General features: G+C 53.5%; 1 protein-coding gene across 3 annotated transcripts in view; it reads left to right on the top strand.

Moving 5' to 3' along the window:
* Window positions 1-13,189, top strand: part of STUM (stum, mechanosensory transduction mediator homolog) — a 46,539-nt gene extending 33,350 nt beyond the window's left edge. Inside the window, exons 3-5 of one of the 3 annotated variants that reach the window (XM_058419750.1) lie at window positions 6,643-6,962; window positions 7,111-7,462; window positions 11,078-13,189. In XM_058419750.1, the coding sequence (XP_058275733.1) occupies window positions 6,643-6,683 (41 nt within the window). In that variant the 3' untranslated portion in view covers window positions 6,684-6,962; window positions 7,111-7,462; window positions 11,078-13,189. Of the gene's footprint in view, window positions 1-6,461; window positions 7,463-11,077 lie in introns of all 3 variants that reach the window. The other 2 variants (XM_040058473.2, XM_040058474.2) reach the window with 2 other exon arrangements.
* Window positions 13,190-19,984: the final 6,795 nt, after the last annotated feature.

Here is a 19,984-nt window from a genome sequence, read left to right as displayed (position 1 = left end):
AAGAGAACTTAGTCAAAACAAAGAACAAAGCAATTGGTTGCTCTTACCTGGATCAAACAGCCCTATCAGACCCAAAGTGGTAGGTTCTTGTTATCATATTTAAAAAAAAAGAATATTAACTTAAGAAGGAAACCTTGTTTCAAATGCAATAAACAAGACATTTCATGTAAGAACACTGCCAGTCTGCTTTGGCTGGGGTTTGTTTGCGTGCAAGCCTTTGGATGTGCTGGACAGGAACCGTACACCACTGCAACTTGAATCTGCGTGCAGATGGGAAATAGTTAAAAAAGGGTGAAAGTACTGCCCACCTCTAGTCCCCTTGTCTTGAAATGGTCGATCCCATGTGTCCCTGTGAAGGTGCCAGGCTATTTGGATGGGCTGGAGGCAGGACACAGCAGGGCCTGTCTAAGCTGGTGAGGGCTAGCAGTGAGGAGGAGGATGGGAAGCAGCTGAGGGTGAGGAACTCCGCTCAGGCTTTCCCTAAGGGATAACCATCTCCCTGCCTGGATCTGGGCCTGCCTCTCTGTTAGCTGGCAGAGAGGTGGGAAGGAGTTAGAACCACAGAATCATAAAATCACTGAGGTTGGAAAAAACTTCCAAAATCATTGAGTCCAAGTCTTAAGCCATCACCACCGTGTCCACCACTGAACCATGTCCCCAGGTGCCAAATCCACATGCCTTTTGAGCAGAGGGCTCCTTGCAGCTTTTTGTCCTCTAGTGCTATTTCCCAGGCATGGAAAGGGGGAGTCTGGTCTGAGGACTGTCCTTAATGAGGGAAAAAGGAGAAGAAAAAGGAGAAGAATTAGAGGCCAATCAGGTATATTTCAGTTCCTGGAAGAAGTAATCAAGTAAGTGACTCGCATGCATTTAGAAAATAAAAAACTCCCCCACAAAGTCACCGTGGGTCTGTCCAGAGCGAGCTGTGTCAGGCTGGCTTGATTCCCTTTGGTGGCAGAGGAATTAATTTCGTGTGAGCTGGCAGCAGTCAGCCATCCCTCCTGCCCTTCCAATGCTCACCCCATCTCACGCAGCGTTCCTACCAGCGAGCCAGGGGGACGTGGCCTGCATGAAAACGCTCATGAGAACTCTCCTCTAAATGGATGCTCCTGACCTGGGAAGAGATGAAGAGAGTTGTGTTGAAAGATCCCTCCTGAATCCAGCTGTGCTCAGTGTTCTCACCTGCGGCTCGAGGATGGGCTGGAGAAGAGGCTCCCCAGGCGCACGCCAGCGCTGGCCGCGAGGACAGCAGGCACAGCGAGGGCAGTGCCCGGATCCACGCCAGGAGAGATGGCAACAGTAAGGGCTGCTCAGCAGGGACGAGCCCAGGACTCTACAGAGGGATTGATGGGCTGCATGAATACACACTGGGGAACAACTTGTTCTTCAGGGAAGGACGTGGCGGCAGCAGTGAGTCACAAGCGGCGCAGGGCGAAGATTGCTGCAGAGGGAACAAACAGCACACAGGCAGGTGGGAGCGCAGCTTGTAGGGCTTTTGCTGATCCCATCACCTTTCTCTGCATGCATAAGGCTGTGGTGAGGCTTGTGGACAACTTTGGAGGCTGTACTTCAAGTGGAAAACCTGGAGAGAGTCCAGAGAGCCATGAGACAGTAGGTGTGTTGGTGATGAAGGTGTTTTGTGGGCTAATAAATGTGAGGGCAGCAGTTCAGCCTAAAACAGACTTAGATAACACCAGGAAGGACCTGTGTGGAAATTAGAAGACATTTTTCCTCCAGTAGGGCCAAAGTGCTGCAGAGGTGGCATGGCAGAATCTGCTCTCTCTGTCTGTGGAAGTCTCCAAGAGTAGGTAGACCCATGTTTCTCAGGGACAAGGTGGAACACATCAAGAGACTGACCGACCTGGGGGTCCTGTCCAACCCTCATCTCCTCTAGGGTGCCCTTTAGCAGGATAATATCCCAGAAGGAAGATAAATGGAATGCAGTTTTTCTGTCACACTTAATTACTTTAGGCAGCACCACAGCACAGGGTATTCTCTCTGCTTATTTAAACAAACTTCCAGCTGGCCCCATTGGACACCAGAGATATCTTCTTTAAGCAGCCATATGACTTTGGGAACCGTCCTCTGCTGTACCTGCCGTCTGAAGGCAGAGGCAGAATTACAAGGGAGCACTTAATTCTTCTGCCAGAAAAGGGCTGGGCAGCGCTGCCGCGGTGTTCTCTCCTCGAGCCCCTCGCCAGCTCTGCGGGGACCATGCACGGAGCTGGGGCAAACCAGAGCTAATTAGCTGGCCAAAGCCAACTGGGAAACAAGCCTCCTGAGGCTTTCCAGGCAAAGCTCCCTCAGCTACAGGCACACCTTGTCCCCAGCCCGCACCTGCATTAGCCCCACTGTGCGGAATGAGCACCGCGGAACAGCATTTCCAGGAGGTCCCTGCCTGCTCAGAGCCAGGTATGAAAGGTTGTGTGCCATTTCTGGACAGAAAAGCCAGAGAAATAACGTAGTAACGTCACCCTGATGTGGCACAGGGGACACAGGTCCCAGGGGCTGTTTGTCCAGGCATTGTTTTGCCTCTGCTGAATGCAGCCAAGAAGCCAAACCTGGTTTCTGAAGGAAGCCCTCCCTCAGCTTTCGGCCTCTGAATGAACGATGTGCTTGGCTGCACCATCGCTCTCAGGTTCACTGGATGGAGACTTCGGCTGACTCTCGGGGCTGATTGCCAGCCAGTAGTGAGAACTCACCTGTTATCATGCCATCCTTGTCACTCCTTTGCTAATTACTCTGTTCAGATCCTGCCAGAAGCAGCAGCAGATGATTGTACAGTTGCTGTACGCTCGGGCTCCCCGGGAAAGCACCACCGAGCCTCTCTGCTCTGCAGGGCCCCTGCTAGGGCAGGTAACACAGCTGTCCTGGGGAGGAAAGGGGAGCAGGAGGCCCAAACCAACCAGTAACCCTCCATGAGATGAAAAAAATTCCAAGGACAAATTTCCTGCTTAGACCTATTATACTTTTTAAAATAATCTAAAAAAAGCCAAACTGGGCTTTTACTGGAAGAAAGCATGTCCTTTTTTAATATCCTTTTTTAGCAGTTTCCTACCAAATGCAGTGAGGAGGGGTATGTTCTTCAAACATTGTAGGAATGTTAAATAGTACCGGTGTTTGCAGCATCCAGACAGGCTGAGGCATGCTGTGGTTGAGAGTTACCTGTGGGCACAAGCAAACTGAGCAGGGAAGCTGCCAAAAACTCTTCAGGTGTAGTTTTCCCAGCTCTGGGACTGTGGATGGTATGCCATGAGCCCTTTGGTACACTGTGATGTCTCGTTTGATGCCTTCCTTCAGTGGCTCCCCTTCAGTCAGACCCACGAAATGCCAATGGCGCAGAGGAAAGAGTTTCTGGGAGCATTGCTCAGAGGTGTTAGCCCATCCAGCCAGTCAGGCTTGGGGCTGGAAAAGCAGATGAGGTTTCCCCCGTCATCTTTAAACAACAGTCCCAGATGAAATGATCCACTTCAAGTACAAGGATTTTAAGAAGTGTTTAGGCCCGGTGTGAATGTCTGATGGTAGAGCAGCTGTTCTCTGTTTACTCTGCAGCCTCACTTTGCTCATTCTCTTCTGGTTCTCCATGTGTTTCAGATATATCGTCTACAGTTACATTTCTCCCTCTCTCTTTCTTTCATGTTCCTTTGCCTCCTTTTGTTCACCATCAAAGTCTCACAAGGTAAGTTTGTTTCTGTTCTTCCTCCTCCTCATGCTCCGAGGCAGTTTCCCATGGAGAGCAGCGAGCATCGGTCGAGGCAGGACATCTGGAGTTCACTTTGGCGCTGCCCACTCCCAGCCCAAGTCCAGCCACGTGCTGTGTGTGTGTCCGACTGTCTCTGTGTCTGTCCTGTGGTTGTGCAGCCCCAGGGATGCTGAAAATCTTCACACAGCTCTGAAACGTCCCTGGGGATGCCCCAAGGAGCAGAGCAGGAACCCGTTTCAGCTTTGAGAGCATCCTGAAGCCACCTTCTGCATGAATCCAGTCCCAGAAGAACAGCCTGTGCACAGACTGGCCTTTTTTTGCATCAATCTTACATGCAATGGTTTACAGGAGAAGTGCAATTTCAAGTAAACTTGGTTAAATCGGTGACTTGTGCACAGGCCCACTTAATCCTGAGCCCAGAGCTGTCTGTTCTACAGAATTGCACCTCAGTTTTATTGCAGGCATATTAACGTAAAGCTGCTTCACGCAGAACAGCTATTCTTATGCAAGAAATGCAAGAACTATTTTCACATATAAACGATGGGATAAATTAAGTCTGAAGTATTGCCATAAACAAGTTTAGCATGGGACAGGTCATATTTTGGCTTATGGTCATGTGAAGAGACAGGCTTGGCCACTGTAACTTCCTTCCAGCCAGTTTCAACACCAAGAGCCAGACTGAAAGGATTTCTCAATCTCAATTTTCTTATATGGCAGTAAAAGGGCATGGCTGTACAAGTAAATTACTCTTACTTTAGCTAAAGATTTAAGGCAGGCCCCACCTTTCTGGTCCATAGGGTTGGTTGTTTGGGTTTTTTTAAACTCTGCTCCCTAAACAAATTAAACCAACGCCGTCGAGAAGCCCAAATTACAAATTTCCAGCCAGCTCACCTTGCCTTCAGAGCTGACTCACACTTAAGACATAAATGCATGTGAAATCATCGCTTTGCCCCCTAGAAAAAGCTGTTTGAAAGAGATGAGAGTCCTTCTGTTCAGCTGCACACAATGGGCAGAAATTCAGTTAAGAGTCATTATTCTGTCCCTTGTGCTTGTTTAACAGCAGGAGGTCCAGGCTGTCAAACCTGGGCGAATGTGTGGGTTTTATCCAAAGTACAGCAAAGTTCATTTGCTGGAGTCGATTCTTACTTCAGCAAAAAGTCCCTTAAAAATAGGGGTTCTGGCACCTGCTGGTATTTTGTGTTCAGCTTTTGTGAGGGACTTAAAAAAGTCAAAGATAAGGGTTAGAAAGAAATATTACAAAGCATAAATGGAAAAGTGTTTGAAAAGTTAAGTGTTCTTCTGAGATACGAAATTTCAGGCTTATTTGAAATTCAAAATATAAAAATGACAGGCTACTTATGTTATTTAAGCTAAGAAAAAAAAACCCCTGCAGATTGAAAAAAAATTCTTAGTTAAAAGATCTTCACTGTGGCAGGCCCTGCAAGTAAGGAGAGTTTGCTTCTTTAATAAGGAGATTTTTCGCATTGATACAGTCAGCATAACAAGCCCAGCTTCTCTTGAAAGGAAAGTGGGGAAAGTTTCTGGCGCAGTCATTGCAACTGCTTAGGAAAGCGTTAAAAATCCCAGTATTTTTCTCATCATCCTGTACTAGCAGAGGAGCTGCAGGTGCTCTTAATAAGAGAGCACCTTCCCTGCCCTAGCCCCGTGATGGGGATGAAGCTGTCCCCTATGGGATTCGCGGCCTGCCCTCAACCGCTGTGTGCAGGGCAGTAAATAATCTGGGGCCCCAAGGAGCTGTGACAAGCAGCAGGACAGGCTGCTTGAGGCCCTGCAGCATCCATGTGCCTGGGACGCACTGGGGACCCCAAGGGCTTTGCTGTCTTGCTTGGAAAGTGCATCAAACCTCATGGCCACAGGAAGAGGAAAGGGCGTGAAGGAACAGGGATCCAGGCAGTTTCCTTGGTTTTGCTCCTGAAAAGATCAATTTCCTCCAGGCCCACCGGATGGCTGCTGTGCCCTAACAAAAGCCCCTGTAATTCTGCTGGGCTGGAGCAAAGCAAGTGCAGAACCAGGCAGTGAGAATATCATTTGAGGCATCCCAAGGTCCGTGTTTGACACCTCAGCCTGCGATTCAAGGCGTACCCCTTCTCCAAGAGCTGTTTGTTCACCTGTGCAGACTGCAGCGCAAATTGGTTGCTGCTGGGGAGCGCCACCAGCAAAAGCCAACATGGGAACAAAAAGATGGATAGAGGAAACCAACCCCTCCTAGCTGGCAGTGCTCTGGGAGGATGAGGTTCAAACACAAGTAGATCCCAAGGAGAGATGTGTGTTGGATGCACGACCTACCAGGGCAGCGCTTGGGAGCAGCCGTGTCTCTGGAGCAGGATACAAGGGCGTCCATTTCCCCTGCACTGCAGAAAAACACACTCCATAAAAACTTTAGGTTATTTAGCTGGAACTGGTGGCCACTGGTACCTGCTGTGCCTTTACAATCTCTTCAAGCAGAGGTGCCTGTGCCAGGCTGGAGGCAGGCAGGTGCCACAGCAGCAGGGCTGGCTGCCAGCATCCACATGGCTGTGCCCAGGAAGGTGGCAGCACCAGGCAGCTGCTGGCTAAAGCAGGCAGGGTGGCTGCCCTGGACAGCCCGGCCACGAGCGGGGATGTGGAAACCCCCCTGTTTTCCCACGTGCTTTTTGCCACTCCTGGTAAACCGGGCTGGTGGCTTGCTTGAGCCTCACCAAATGAGGGTGCTCATTTGGAATTAACTCTAATCATGTTCCCTTCCCCTCCCTCCTCACAGGCTACAAGGAACAGGGGATCCCACAGCAGCTGTAGTGGCTGGGACAAGTATGGTCAGAGAATCACGGCGAGAGATTTCCTTTGGCAGCCGTGGGCCACGGACCTTTTCATTACCCTTTGTCTCTCTTCTTCTCCCTTTTGTTTTGTCTCCTTGTGCCTGCCCGGTTCACCTGCCCGTCCAGCGGAGCGGAGATGCAGAGCAGCCGGCGCGGACCTGCACTGATGGCCCCGAGCAGCGGAGATGAGGCAGGCGCGGCTTGGCTTAGGACTGGTCCCGGCCAGCACGCGGTGGGTGGCCGACGAGGAGGACGAGGGTGCCGGGACAAGGAAACGCGCTTGGCGAAGGTGGCACCTGGGCAGGCAGCTGAACCACGGGAGGGGGAGATGCTGCTTTCCCTCTGCTCCCAGGGGGAGGTTGCTGAAGATGTTTTGCCTCCTTTTTATGCTTGCTGTTGAAGGACGCTGGCTGTGAACATCACGTGCCAAGGAGCTATTCATAGATGTATGTACAGGATGTAAAAGCGAGGCAGTTGTACTTTTTTCCCGCCCTGACATTCCATCCGTGACTGCTTTGCGGTAGTGGAGGGTCCAACCCAGCCCCCTCTGCTGCCTGTGTATGTATGATTTTCACAGAAGCTCTGTCCCCACAGATGTCTTGAGAAGCGTGCTTGCTGTAAATCGTATTGTACTGCCGAAGTGACCGGGGCCACCGCCTGCTTCCATCTGCTGCCACCGTGCAAAGACCAGAGCTCCCACCAGCCCAGGGGACATTTTCCTAGCACAGGACTGGTGTCCTGCAGCATCTCGCCTCTAGGGCAGCAAGTACAGCCTCGTGCTGCCAAAAGCCTCTCGTGTAAAACAATACTGGGGGAGCCAAAGAACAAGATTTTTTCTACCCCTGACAGGGACTTGCTGGCAGTGCCTCCATGCTTTGGAAACTGGTCCCCTTAGAGCACGACGAGTGCTCCCGGCTGAAGCAGCATCCCAGCTCTGCTTCCCCAGGTAAGTATCCAAAACTCCAGGATCACAACCTGGTACTAGACAGGTGCTTGGGAGCTGCTGTGGTTGGAAGGCCGGTGGCCACACGGGCTGGGGCTGTGACTTGATGGCTCGAACAGGATGTGCAGAGTTGCAGTGGCCACAGGTGGAGTGATCCCTCTGATGGCAGCAGGGCGCGAGGAGCTCCGCTTGGTGCCAGCACCTGGATGCTTTCCTCTCCAAAAAGATGCTGAAAGAGGGCAAAGCCAGGCTGCTCACACACAGGGAGGGCCCTTCCAGCCAGAGGAGTTTCAACAAACCCGCTGCCAAAAATGGGAGCCACCCAAGCGTGGCAGAGCTGACACCCCCTCCCAGCCCATTGCTCCTGCCAAAGATGGTGAGAAAGGGATGGCAGCAAACCCCACTGCCCTACAAGGGTCCAGCCTCTCCCAGTATGATGGTCTGCTTTTAACAGAGGTTTTTTTCGTGCAGAACAGGTCCTGTCAGCTAAAATACCTCCTGTTGTAAAGAGATCTGGGGTGTCAAAAAGCAGCAAGTGCCCCTAGCTGCCCACCAAGGGAGGAGGAGAGTCCTGTGCTGGGCAGGGCACCTGTCGGTGATCCCACAGAGAGCTGCTGGGGTAGGAAGCTCCTTCAGTGTTTTGGTTGCAAACCTCTGGCTTAGCCTCCCCACAGCCCCTGCTGTTCTCCTGATGCCTGGACACTCTCTGGATTTAATGCAACACCTCTCTTCCCAGAAAGTTTCCTCTCTGCCCAGTGGCTGCACTGTGCTGTGAGCCCACAGCCTGTGGAAAGCAGGCATTAGTACTTCTCTGTTCTCCCAGCTCAGGAGGTCCTTCTTCAGGGCAAAGGACAAAGCAGCATCCACAGTCCCCAACTAACTTGTGCTGGGACAGGACCCCTCCAAACTATGCCTGTTTATCCAGTGCAGGCATCAGAAGGGATGACAGACTGTTTTCGCTTCACCCCTCCGTGGCTGTGCACTACAAAAAGCTTTGGACTGCCTGAATAGGAGAAAAGGGGCAGGGTTAGGAGCCTTGGGAGCACCGGCTTTCATTGTGAAGATGCTGGCTCAATCATTTCCTCTGACCTCAGCAGTCTTAATTGGAAAATATATATATGTAATCAAGGAGGCAAATTTGTAACACAAACAATTAATTGTATATTTTACCAAGTCAGACTTGAGGTAGGGCAGTATATTTGTACAGCTCACTGTATACAGTAAGGAAAAATGACAGGTCTCCTAAGCAAACCCATGGCAGAAGCATAGGAATAACTCAGGCTGCATTTTTCTTGCCTCACACCCTAAACTGTCGCTCATACTGCCATGCTGGACAGGCAGAAAAAGGTATTTAGTCACTACCCTGTATCCAAACAGGGAAGCTGAGCTCCACTTTTTGGGCTACTGCACAGAAAGTGAAGATCATGACACGGTGCAGACAGGAAAACTTCGTATTTGTCATTTTAGAGGAAAAGAGATGAAACCCCATGAGTTTTAAGAGTGACAAAGGCCAGACAACACAGGCAGCAGAGGAGCCAAGATTTCCTTGGAAGACAAGTACCACTTGGTGCTTCTCATTAGCCCAGGGATGGAAGTGCTCAAGAGGAAAAGCAGCACAGTTATCCTGCCAAAATGCCAGGCTGCAGGGAGCCACAGTTACCCTGCTTTGCCAGAGAGAGGCTTGGAGCACAGCAGCAGCTGGAGAAAACCTATCAAGCAGGTCGGTGGTGGAAAACCCAAGAGCCATCTGGGATCTGCATTAAAGCCAGAGGATGAGTTCCTCAGGATAACCACTGCCACAGCGATGGCCAAAAGGATTTCTGATCACAACATTCAACAATTTCAAGTGTCTTTGTCCATTTCTACCAAAGGGACTGGTCCAGGCAGTGGCCTGTGCTGTGGCATCTGCTGCTCTGTGGCTTGCTGGGCTGCACAGGTGTTACAGAGATAAGCTTCAGCATTTCCTGTGAGAGACCATCTCTGCTCCTCCATTTCCTACCTGGGAAAATAAGGAGCAAATAGGATCCAAGCTAGTAGCAAACAAGGAATCTGTAGCACATCTTGAAAACACCTTCACAACCTGCTGCTGTCATCAGTGAGAACTCTTTTTTTTGAGATCTATAACTTGCCCTAAAGCCACCCAAACCACTTGCCCGCTCAGCTGCAGCGAGTGCAATGACAAAAAGCAATGGTTACCCCTCACTTTTGCCAAAAGAGAATGGCTGGGTCAAGTGCAAACACCAAACACTGCCTAAGCATCAAGTTAGTTGTGCTGTGGTGTCAGGATGGGCATGCAGGAGCCCCTGCAGACATGGATCACAGGCCATGGATAAAAGGAACCAGGCAAAACCTTTGGATGCAGAAGCTCTGAAACAGGAGCAGCAAGCGTGGCTTAAGAACAAAACTCCTTCTGGTGCCTGTGAAGTTGGGTTCACTTTTAGAAGGTGGATTTAAATGTGTGATGACAGGCAGCACAAGAAGCCTCAGGCTGAGGGAGATTAAACAAGCTGACATTTTCACCGGGCCTAAACTGCCAAAAGTTGCATCTCCTGTGGCATCGGATGTCAGATCAGCAGCAGATGCCCCATCCCAGAGACCCAGCACCTGCACAAAAGGTCCCCTGGGAACAAAAAGGGACAGAATAAACTCCTCATCAGCATCACCAGGGTTTTGCTGACCTTTTGGGCTGCATTTGGTGCTGTCTGTCTCTGTGCTCTAGTGAGGACGGGAGAATTGGATTGGCTGGGAAAGGATTGAATGGAAATGCTGCCCTCCCTGGGATGGCTGCTGGTCTCTGAGAGCATCACTTTGGTTAGGTCTGGGTGCTGTCTGCATTTATTGCATGAAGGAGTTTGGTACTGCAGTGCAGCACTGCACAGACAAGGTGGGGGATTTATAATGTACTTTCAGGTCTTGCGCTGTAAATTTTTTTCTTATCTTCAACCTTCTTACTGAATTGGTGAAGACAAGAAAACACTCAACGCACCAATTCAGAGGCCCTGGAGTCTGTCAAATGACACTCAGGACAAAAAGCCTTATTTTTGCCTATTGTGGTGATTTGCTTAATTGATTTTAATTAGAAGCAGCGTTTCCCACTCTCTGCTTTAGGACAAGAGCCACTTTATAGATCGGCCTTGCTGCCAGGTAGCAAGCATCAATTTGCACGTTCCCTAAGGCTGTCCTGTGGTAGTAATAACAATGATGAATCCCTCGCCTTTCTCCAACAGCCCTGAATAAAGCTAGCACTGCCAGGCTCCCCCCAGCCCAGGTGTGAGCAGCAGCCTGCTCTCAGGCAATGGTGAGCCCCTCACCTTGGCTTCAAGTCCCCCCTTGGAAAGTAGTGGGGAGCTGTGGGAAGCTTGGAGGCTGAGCCCAGAGCAGGGCTGAGGTCACCAGGGAGTTCTGCTCATCCCATTGTTAGTATCATACCCTCCACTGTGACTTGGTTTTCCTCCTCTCACAAGAGGTCAGAGTTCTGTGGGCAGCTGGCAGCATCTGAAGGAGCGTGTCTGGCGCCTGCAGTCCGGGCACTGACATGAAGAGCCACGCTGGGAAAACACAGGTAGGAGTGAAAATCTGGAGCTTTCCCCCACCAACGATTACTTTCTTTCTCTTTAGGGTAAAATCAACCACCCAGCGCTTTCAGACCTCTTTCCGAAGCGTTGCAGAGGGGACAACACCTCCGCCTCTCCCGGGGCTGGATAACTCCCGCCCTCCCCTGGGAGCTGTGCTGCGAACCAGCCCTGCCTCTTCCAGCACAGGCAGAGGGGCACAGCGCCGAGCCCTTCCTCTGGCCCAGAGTGCATGGCACCAGCTACCCCAGCACCACCACCTGCTTTATAAATGTAATGTTTGACATGCCAGTTCTGCAGCTAAAGAGTGATAGTGGGTAACGAAGAATAAACGCAGCTGCTTCCCCCCGCTCTGCCAGCAACACAGAGTTTTCTGCTGCCCCTTTCTGGTGGTGAAAACCAGGTTTCTCAAAAAAAACCCCAAACCAAAACAAAGCAAACAACCCCCAAAAAAGGGCTTTAATGAAATAGTTTCTTGGTACTTGAACCCAGCTGGGCTGAACAACTGATTTACCACTCATTGGAAAGCAATTCCAGGTAGGAACCAATCCAAACGTGCAGCCGGTCAAAAACCGGCTTCATTCTGGGTCAGCCCAACCACTGCACTGTGCCATTTTCCCAAGTCCATTGGTGTTGTCGGATCTGTATTCACCATGGAGAAGGTGCTTTGGGGGGTGACCCCCACCCTCCCAGCCTTTTCCCTGGTTGGCCATACTTGGCATCGCTCTCAGCCGTGGCAGTCACAGCTGGGAAGGTCAGGGGGGCTTTGTGCTGGCAGCAGCTCTGGCACACGCAGCCACGGGGCCAGGAGTGTTAGGTGTGAGTGGTGACTCCATCTGTGCCACAGCCTGTGCTTCCCAACGCACAAAGCTGCGTGCTCCTCCCCGGCTGCATTGACTGTCACGCATTTTATTAAAGACCTTCCAGTTCTGCTGGAAATTGCCCCTTAAGCCTTGCTGTGAGAGTTGTGCTGGGCTCTGGGGACAGGAAGCTGAAGCTCACAGTCCCAGTATTCCTCAGAGGGCCGTTTTATTCCTTACCTCCTGCTTATTCTGGGATGACTCTGCAGTTCGCACACATGCATACACTCCAGCCACGGGGCATTTTATTGCTACCCAGCCCAAACTGCAGCCACTGCAAGACACCACCAAGAGTTCCTTGACATCTGAACCCCAGATACAAGGAGACCCTGGCTAGATCTGACATTCCTCCCAGGAAAAAGAAATGTCTTCTCCCATACACTTGCTAACCACAGCGTGGCTACACAGCCCTGTGTTTTCCAGCTGACTTTGCTTCATGCTCACACACACGATGCACTTTGAAGCAGTGCTGCAATTTATTTCCCAAACTGGCACTCGGCATTCCCATCCCCCTGTGGGAGCAGCGTGGCGCAAAATCCCAGGTCACAGTGGCACCATCTGAACCAGGGTTAATTACAGTGAGTCCCACCAGAGCTCATGCTACCCACAACCCATCCTTCCTCCTCTTGTCGTCTATGTAAATAACGAAGCCAGGCTAAAATTCAAGTCCTGCTTCTCTTGCACCCACACATTGGGCAGAGGGAAGCAACAATGCCCCGTCCCCACTGCTGGAATGCTGCAGTGGGAAGTGAAGGCCTCATTCAGGCTCTAAGAATGGCAAGGGCCAGAGTAGCTCAGTCCATCTTCCAGCTCTAAGAGTGCTTTCAACAGGCAGGTGAAAGGGAATGGCACATTTTGGCTTGGGATCAAAACAGGGGCTCACCTCTACCAGCAGCGCCTGGAGGTGATGGCAGTGCTCCCCCAAACACCCAGCAAGCGATCCCACCCTGACCCACACCCCTCCTTCACCCACCACACACCGACACAGGCAGTGTTCCCGAGGCTGGGAGGGGGATGGCTGGGTCAGGTCTGTGTTCTCCTTGGTTTTGGCCATGCATGGGTACATCAGATTTTCCACCCCAAGAAGGAGGGAGCAGGGGCCTGCCCACCCGTGCCGTTTGCACCTTGCTGGTGAGCCCACCTTTCATTTTCGTACTGGAGCCCAAAGTGAGGGGTTGCAGAGGACCATTTGTATGCCTGTTTATATCACCGAGTATTGGATTGTGAATTCTGGTGTTTTGATACTGTGGATATTTTTTTTTTTAAGTTAAATATATTCTATTGCTGGACAGCTGGAATGAAATGCAGAGTCTCTTTATGTCACCTGGAGAAAGCCCGTCATCCCTGATTCCAAATGGGTTCTCGTTCTCCTTCCACCAGCGAGGTGATGGAGAGCATCCAGCAGACACCAGCCCACACCCACATCCCCTGAGGAGAGGAGGCAGGGGCCAGGGCATGGCCTCCTTAAGGAATTCACGACCAGACCCTTCCAGAGGAGCAGAAGTCTGGTGAGGAGCCTCACCCGAACCTCTGGAATGGAGACAAGGGAGGAGGAAAAGCCTCCCCATGGTCCCCTAGGCACATGCCTACCAGCAATCCTTCTTGACTGGGTTTTTTTTGCAATTTTAACATTTTAATCTGACTCCAGGTGCATTATCCCTGCTCCCTGTGGGAGAACAGCCCACGTGCTGTCAGGAGCTTGGCCACAGACACCTGAGCAGAGCTGAGCAGGTGGCAGAGCCTTCCCACGTAAGGCAGCTCTGCTGCAAGGGCCAGCAGCTTGTCAAAACACCTGCACATTTCAGCCATCCACACTCCCTGCTCCTCCTGTGATGTACAGTGCCACAAAACACCGCTGCTCTGCTCCCTCCCCAAAGCCACTGCGGGTAGGGAAACGCAGGGGAGATCCCAGCTGGGTCGGGGGCCAAACTCAGAGATGGTGCAAGACCAGCAAGAAGGGTCTTCTCACAGCCCACGGCTTTCAGGGGTCTGGGAGATGAGGCAGAAGCTCCTTTCACTTGCTGTATGTTTCTGTTCAAGCTTCAGCCCTCAGCAGGGGAAGCACTTTGGGATGAAAACTGATATATAGTAGTATGATACTATTAATACACCCATGCAGACACAGCAGCACGTGGCAAACCCACTGGAGAGATCTGGGATAATTATCTCGAAGGGATTTCTTTAACACCCTGCTAACGGAACCATTTCGGAAAGGCAGGAGGAAAAGCAGCAATAAACCACACAAAAGCAAAGTCAAAAACTGGAGCTTGGTGAAGGCACACGAGACACGAGGAAAACCTCCGTGCCACATTTCTGGGCACGCCGCTGCCCAAGCACGCTTCTGGGCCCCCACCTCCTCCACACCGTGGCCCAGGGGGCGGCCCACAGCCACCGCACACACCTCACCCCGACTTTGGGGGTGAACTGGCTCACCCCCAGCCCAGGTGCCCTCAGAGCAGAGCCCAGCCCTCGGTGTCGCTCTGTGCACCCGCTCCATGCAGCACGGCGGCGGCGGGTCCAAGGGAAGTCCCTTTCCAGCAACCGCCACGCAACAGGGACAATTCCCTCCCTCTCCGCTTGCAGCCTCCCCCAGCCAGCTCACCTCCTTGCCGCTGCCATACGCCTCTGGGATGCACCCAGGCCTGCAGCAGCTCTTGCCGGGAGCCCCACGGGGCTGCAGCCGCAGCACCGACAGCGCTCGCAGGCCGACGGGGAGCGGCTGTGACTGCCTGCGCGACCCCGAGCAATGGCTGTAACCGGGTGTGCTTTGCAGCAGCCCATCCGGGAGAATTTGGGCTGCTGGCTGCTCTTACACCCGTGGGGCAAAAGCAGCTTGTGCAGCAGGGCTGGGGTCAGTCCTGGCTTGCAGCTCACCCCAAAAGGGAGCCAGGGTCTGCCCACCGGCGGCTCTCACTGCTGGCCACGCAGAGGCATGGAAATACACCACCTGGGCGTCGGATCATTTGGAGATGCACATGTAGAAAAACATCATTTCAACTGTATTCTGTTCACACTAGTCTGAGCAACCATCAAAAAAAGTAATGTCCATGCAGAGGAGGGTTATTGCAAGGTATACACGTACTATCTCTAAATCTCAAAGTCATGCAGTCCAATACACACTGAGATCCACGTGCAGCTATAAGAAGGTAGCACCTGATCCTAGGAGGTAATATTACACTTACAGGCTATTTCAGAGCTTGTTTCCACAGGAAAACTGCTACCCTGTGGAAGAGGATGTGAGCTGCAAGACTGGCAGGAGTGTAGGCTGATTTCTAGGGCACATTAAGCATTGTGCTGCCAGAGATGTGAAGGAAGGTTGTGGGTTTTTAAGTGGCAGGTCTTGGTTCCAGGCCAGCCAGATGAATGCCAAATTCCAGGCTTAAATTCTGTTTATTCAAAGGCTCAAATGCTGCTGAGCAGCCTGGGCAGCACAGGGATTAGGAGCCACTGTACCTGCAGGGACCGTGTGTGAGTGCCCTGGCATGCTCAGGATGCTGCAGCCTGCCCTGCTGGCACCTCTGCCCACCAAACAGCCACTGGCACTGCCTGTGCCACCCTTGGCTAAAGGATACAACGGGTTCAAAGGATAGGATGGCACCAACCTGCCCTGGGGATGCTCCCTGGCAGCAGCACTGTGGGCTGCACCATGCTGGCACACAGGCTCAAGAGAATCCTCTCTGACCCTTAATGATCCCCCTGTAAACCACAGGGCCTGTGAGCCTTCCTGCAAAGCCATTTCCCATGGGAAAAGCAGGTGGGCAAGAGCAGAACGTGGCAGTCGCATCAGGGCACGTTTGAAGCGCCTGCTTGGGGTTGATGAATGGTGGGAGGAAGCACGTGGCACCCCACAGGGCCCACCCACGGGTCCTGCCATCTTCCCTCACTGTTCTGGAGGCATAAAAAGAGATGGAGCATGAATTTAGCACTAGAAAAAGATACCACGCTGCCAGCGGGAAGTGTTTTTTAGCCACAGATCCTTTGCAAGTGGGGAACATATCTGTTGCATCTCTATCTTGCTACTACAGACTCCTGCTGTTTTTTCTTCTCACATTCCCTTCTCTGAGCCAAACCCCACTACTGCAAGAGAAGCAGATCTCTGTGTGTGTGTTTCTGTAGAATTCCTGGGGTTCTTAATGTGGAAAGCAGCATGTAAAGCATCTTGGAGCGAAAGCCCCTTCTGACACAGAGGTCAATCACTAGAAATTAAAGTATCTGATTTTGTTTCCTGGCTCTGGTCAGGTGTTTGAGTTAATAATTTTGTGCCTCTATTTCTCTTTGTATTCCTTTGTGCTGGTGCTTTCAAGTCTTACATTTCTACATTAGGAGAAGTGTGTTTGAACACCCTGGCACCAGGCCACGTGGAGAGGGGGGAGCTGGCCCGAAGTTTCTTGCAGGTCTGACATTGTTAATGTGAACAAAATCCCAACAAGGAGAAAGCACCAGCCCCAAGCAGGCAGTGCAGCCTTGTCAGAAAAGGGATGAGCTGCTAGGGCCCAAAAATGTTCCAGTTTCCTCCAGAGCTGTCCCAGATGGGATTCACTCAAGAGCCTTCTCCATGGGCTTTCTCTTCTAAGTGGCACCAGCAGCTGTCCTGTGCTCTCTGGCTGTTCCAGGGTGGAAGCACATTTTCATCCTGAAGAGCAGCAGCAACTTCTAAGACAGGTCCCCCAAGGGTGGGAAGAGAACTCCTGACTGTATAAAAGTAACAGCAGCCCCCAGGGCACCCCCCAGAGCAGGAAATCCCCATATAAAGCCTTCCTTGCCAGAGGCATCACTCGTGGTGGGTCAGACACTGGAGGAGCAGGACATGGTGGAGCTGCTGTGTCCACAGCCCCACTCTGGGGGGTGAAGTGTGGGCCTGGGCATGGCAGGTCACTGCTGGGACCCCCAAGACTGCAGGAGCAGAGTGTGACCACCTTCATGGAGTTCAAGTTACACGGTAAAAGGTGAATCAAACCAGCTGACACTTAACTACAGCAGGGCCCTGCCCACTTCTCTCATTTCCCAGGGGTTTCTAAATTATTTTTTTTTTTACCTTTCACAAGAACAAAACCCAAATTTGTATTTTTTTAAGGGCAGGGGAGTGAAGAAAACGCAGACTCAAATGAGAATGTGTGTGGGAAAGCTGTCCCCCATGGGATAGGGGCGGGAGCTGCCGGGGGGCTCCAACCCTGGAATGGCACAGGGAGGAGAGAGGTGTTGCCCCCCACCTCTCACCCCCAGAACCACCCAGAAAGGAGACGTGGGCAGCACGAATCCTCTACCCCCTGCCCTGCCCAGGCTGGCTCCGGGATGGAGCCGCTGCTGGAAAGGGCGTTTATTAATCTGAACGTCCTTCCCAGCTCATACTGAGAAAGCCAAATCCCGAAAGTGCCGGAGGTGGAGAAAAAGCCTCAAAGCAGCGGAGCCCGGGGCAGTGCGGGGCGCGGAGAGCATCCCGGGCAGCTCCGGGGAGCGGAGAGCATCCCGGGCAGCTCCGGGGAGCGGAGAGCATCCCGGGCAGCTCCGGGGAGCGGAGAGCATCCCGGGCAGCTCCGGGGAGCGGAGAGCATCCCGGGCAGCTCCGGGGAGCGGAGAGCATCCCGGGCAGCTCCGGGGAGCGGAGAGCATCCCGGGCAGTGCCGGGGATCGGAGAGCATCCCGGGCAGTGCCGGGGAGCGGAGAGGATCCCGGGCAGCGCCGGGGCGTGGAGAGCATCCCGGGCAGCGCCGGGGCGGAGAGAGGATCCCGGGCAGCGCCGGGGCGGAGAGAGCATCCCGGGCAGCGCCGGGGCGGAGAGAGGATCCCGGGCAGCGCCGGGGCGGAGAGAGCATCCCGGGCAGCGCCGGGGCGGAGAGAGGATCCCGGGCAGCGCCGGGGCGGAGAGAGCATCCCGGGCAGCTCCGGGGCGGAGAGAGGATCCCGGGCAGCGCCGGGGCGGAGAGAGCATCCCGGGCAGCGCCGGGGCGGAGAGCATCCCGGGCAGCGCCGGGGCGGAGAGCATCCCGGGCAGCTCCGGGGCGGGGAGAGCATCCCGGGCAGCGCCGGGGCGCGGAGAGCATCCCGGGCAGCGCCGGGGAGCGGAGAGCATCCCGGGCAGCGCCGGGGATCGGAGAGCATCCCGGGCAGCGCCGGGGATCGGAGAGCATCCCGGGCAGCGCCGGGGATCGGAGAGCATCCCGGGCAGTGCCGGGGATCGGAGAGCATCCCGGGCAGCGCCGGGGCGCGGAGAGCATCCCGGGCAGCGCCGGGGCGCGGAGAGCATCCCGGGCAGCGCCGGGGAGCGGAGAGCATCCCGGGCAGTGCCGGGGCGCGGAGAGCATCCCGGGCAGCGCCGGGGCGCGGAGAGCATCCCGGGCAGTGCCGGGGCGCGGAGAGCATCCCGGGCAGCGCCGGGGCGAGGAGAGCATCCCGGCCCGCAGCGCTCCCTTTTCAGCCCCGGGGGCACATCGCCATCTCCCGGCCCTGCCGGGAAGCGCCGGGAGCTCCCGGCACCCCGCATGCACCCCACGCGGGACACGGGGCGCTCGGGTCCGGTTTTTAAGGTACGGCAGAAAGGGGAGCACAGCCCTTGCGGGGCTGAGGCCAAACGCGAGCTCGCCCCACGGAAGCCTGCGGGGTGCCCCGGCAGCATCCCCCCCAAAAACATCTCCAAGCCAGCGGGGCTCTGGAGGCGTCAGGCACACCCCCACGACAAAGCGGCTGAGGGAAAAGGCATCCCCGGGCTGATAAGCACCCTCCGCACTCAGGTGCTGCTTGGCCATCCCGTCACCGCTGCCGTGGCGTCCCCATGCTCCCCCGGCCGTGCGTCCCCTGCAGCAGCCCACAGGCAGGAGCTTTTCCACCCTGGCCACCTCCTCACTCCTGCGCTGGGCGGGAGGACACGGCGGCCCTGGGGCTGTTGCCAGGCTTCAGGCTGCGGCTGCTCTGCATCATCCGTGGCAGGGGTAAAACCCCTCCTGAGGCGCTTCCCGGAGACCCCCAAAAGCCCCCCAGCGTGTGTTGGGAACAAAGCCCAGCACACGGATTGACCCCTACCAAACACCACACCCCAGTCCTGCATTTCCCCAGGCTGGAATGCCCAGCTGCCCTCCAGCACCCCCTGATTTATGGGAGGCTCATTCTGACAAGCAGTGCCGTATCAGACCATGCTGAAGGAAAGGAGCTGCCCTTCCCTACCTTACACCCCCTGGCACTGCTGGAGGGGCTGGGAGGCTCTGCTCTGTAAGAGTAGGGACCCCAGCAAGGTGAAAAGTTTTCTTTGTTGCATTAATATAAGTCCTGGCCTCTCTTCTCTATGTTGAGCTTATGAATCCTTTAGTTTATTAATGTATAAGGTGGCAGGGAGCTCTGGGCTTTGCTCTGGGGGTAAAGCCAAGTGTGGGGGCCAAGCCAGGCTCTTGCTGTGGCATGTGCCAATGGGGCCTGCCCCTTCCCAACCCTCTGCATAAACCTCAGGGCCAGCAGATGCCAGCACTCAAGACATGAGGGGTTTTTTTCCTGACTTAATCCCTTTTCCTCTTGAAAGCAGTAAGACGAATGTGTCGTTAGAGACCATGAGCCTCCCTGTAGATGGGGCCAGGGACTTACAGATAGGGAAGTAATGGGAGAAACCGTCAGTTCTAGAAAATGTTACCAACTGACACAGATTGCTCCTCAGCCAAGGCCGTGTTAAATTCCTGAACTTAGAGAAGCAGAACAAAAACTGAATGGAATTATAAATATTCCCATATTTTAAAAAAGGGGGGGGACGTGCATAAGAGACATACTGCAAAGTCTGTACCTTCCAAGCGCCACAGCCAATGGGGAAAGGAAGAGGGTGTTGCAGCCAGGAAATTAGGATAAATAGGAGGCTGCATCCTCCAATAATTTCAGAGACCCCGGGGGAAATGCCCCATGGCCTTTCCCTTTATTCAAATAAAGTTACAGGACTCCTCTGTCTCCTTTCTGGACATAAGCCTCTGGCATTGTGAATTTTTCTGCACACCCTCCACACAATGTTGCGGTGTTTCCTCAGCTCTCAAGAGAGGTTTTTGCAGAACAGGGTTCTTCACCTTCTGTTTTTGCATTTCAGGAGGCAGCTGGGTAAGTTTTGGAGGTTTTTGTTTTCCTCT

The sequence above is a fragment of the Hirundo rustica genome, chromosome 3, assembly GCF_015227805.2.
Source record: "Hirundo rustica isolate bHirRus1 chromosome 3, bHirRus1.pri.v3, whole genome shotgun sequence".
Taxonomy (NCBI): domain Eukaryota; kingdom Metazoa; phylum Chordata; class Aves; order Passeriformes; family Hirundinidae; genus Hirundo; species Hirundo rustica.
This window is presented reverse-complemented; position numbering and strand designations above follow the sequence as displayed.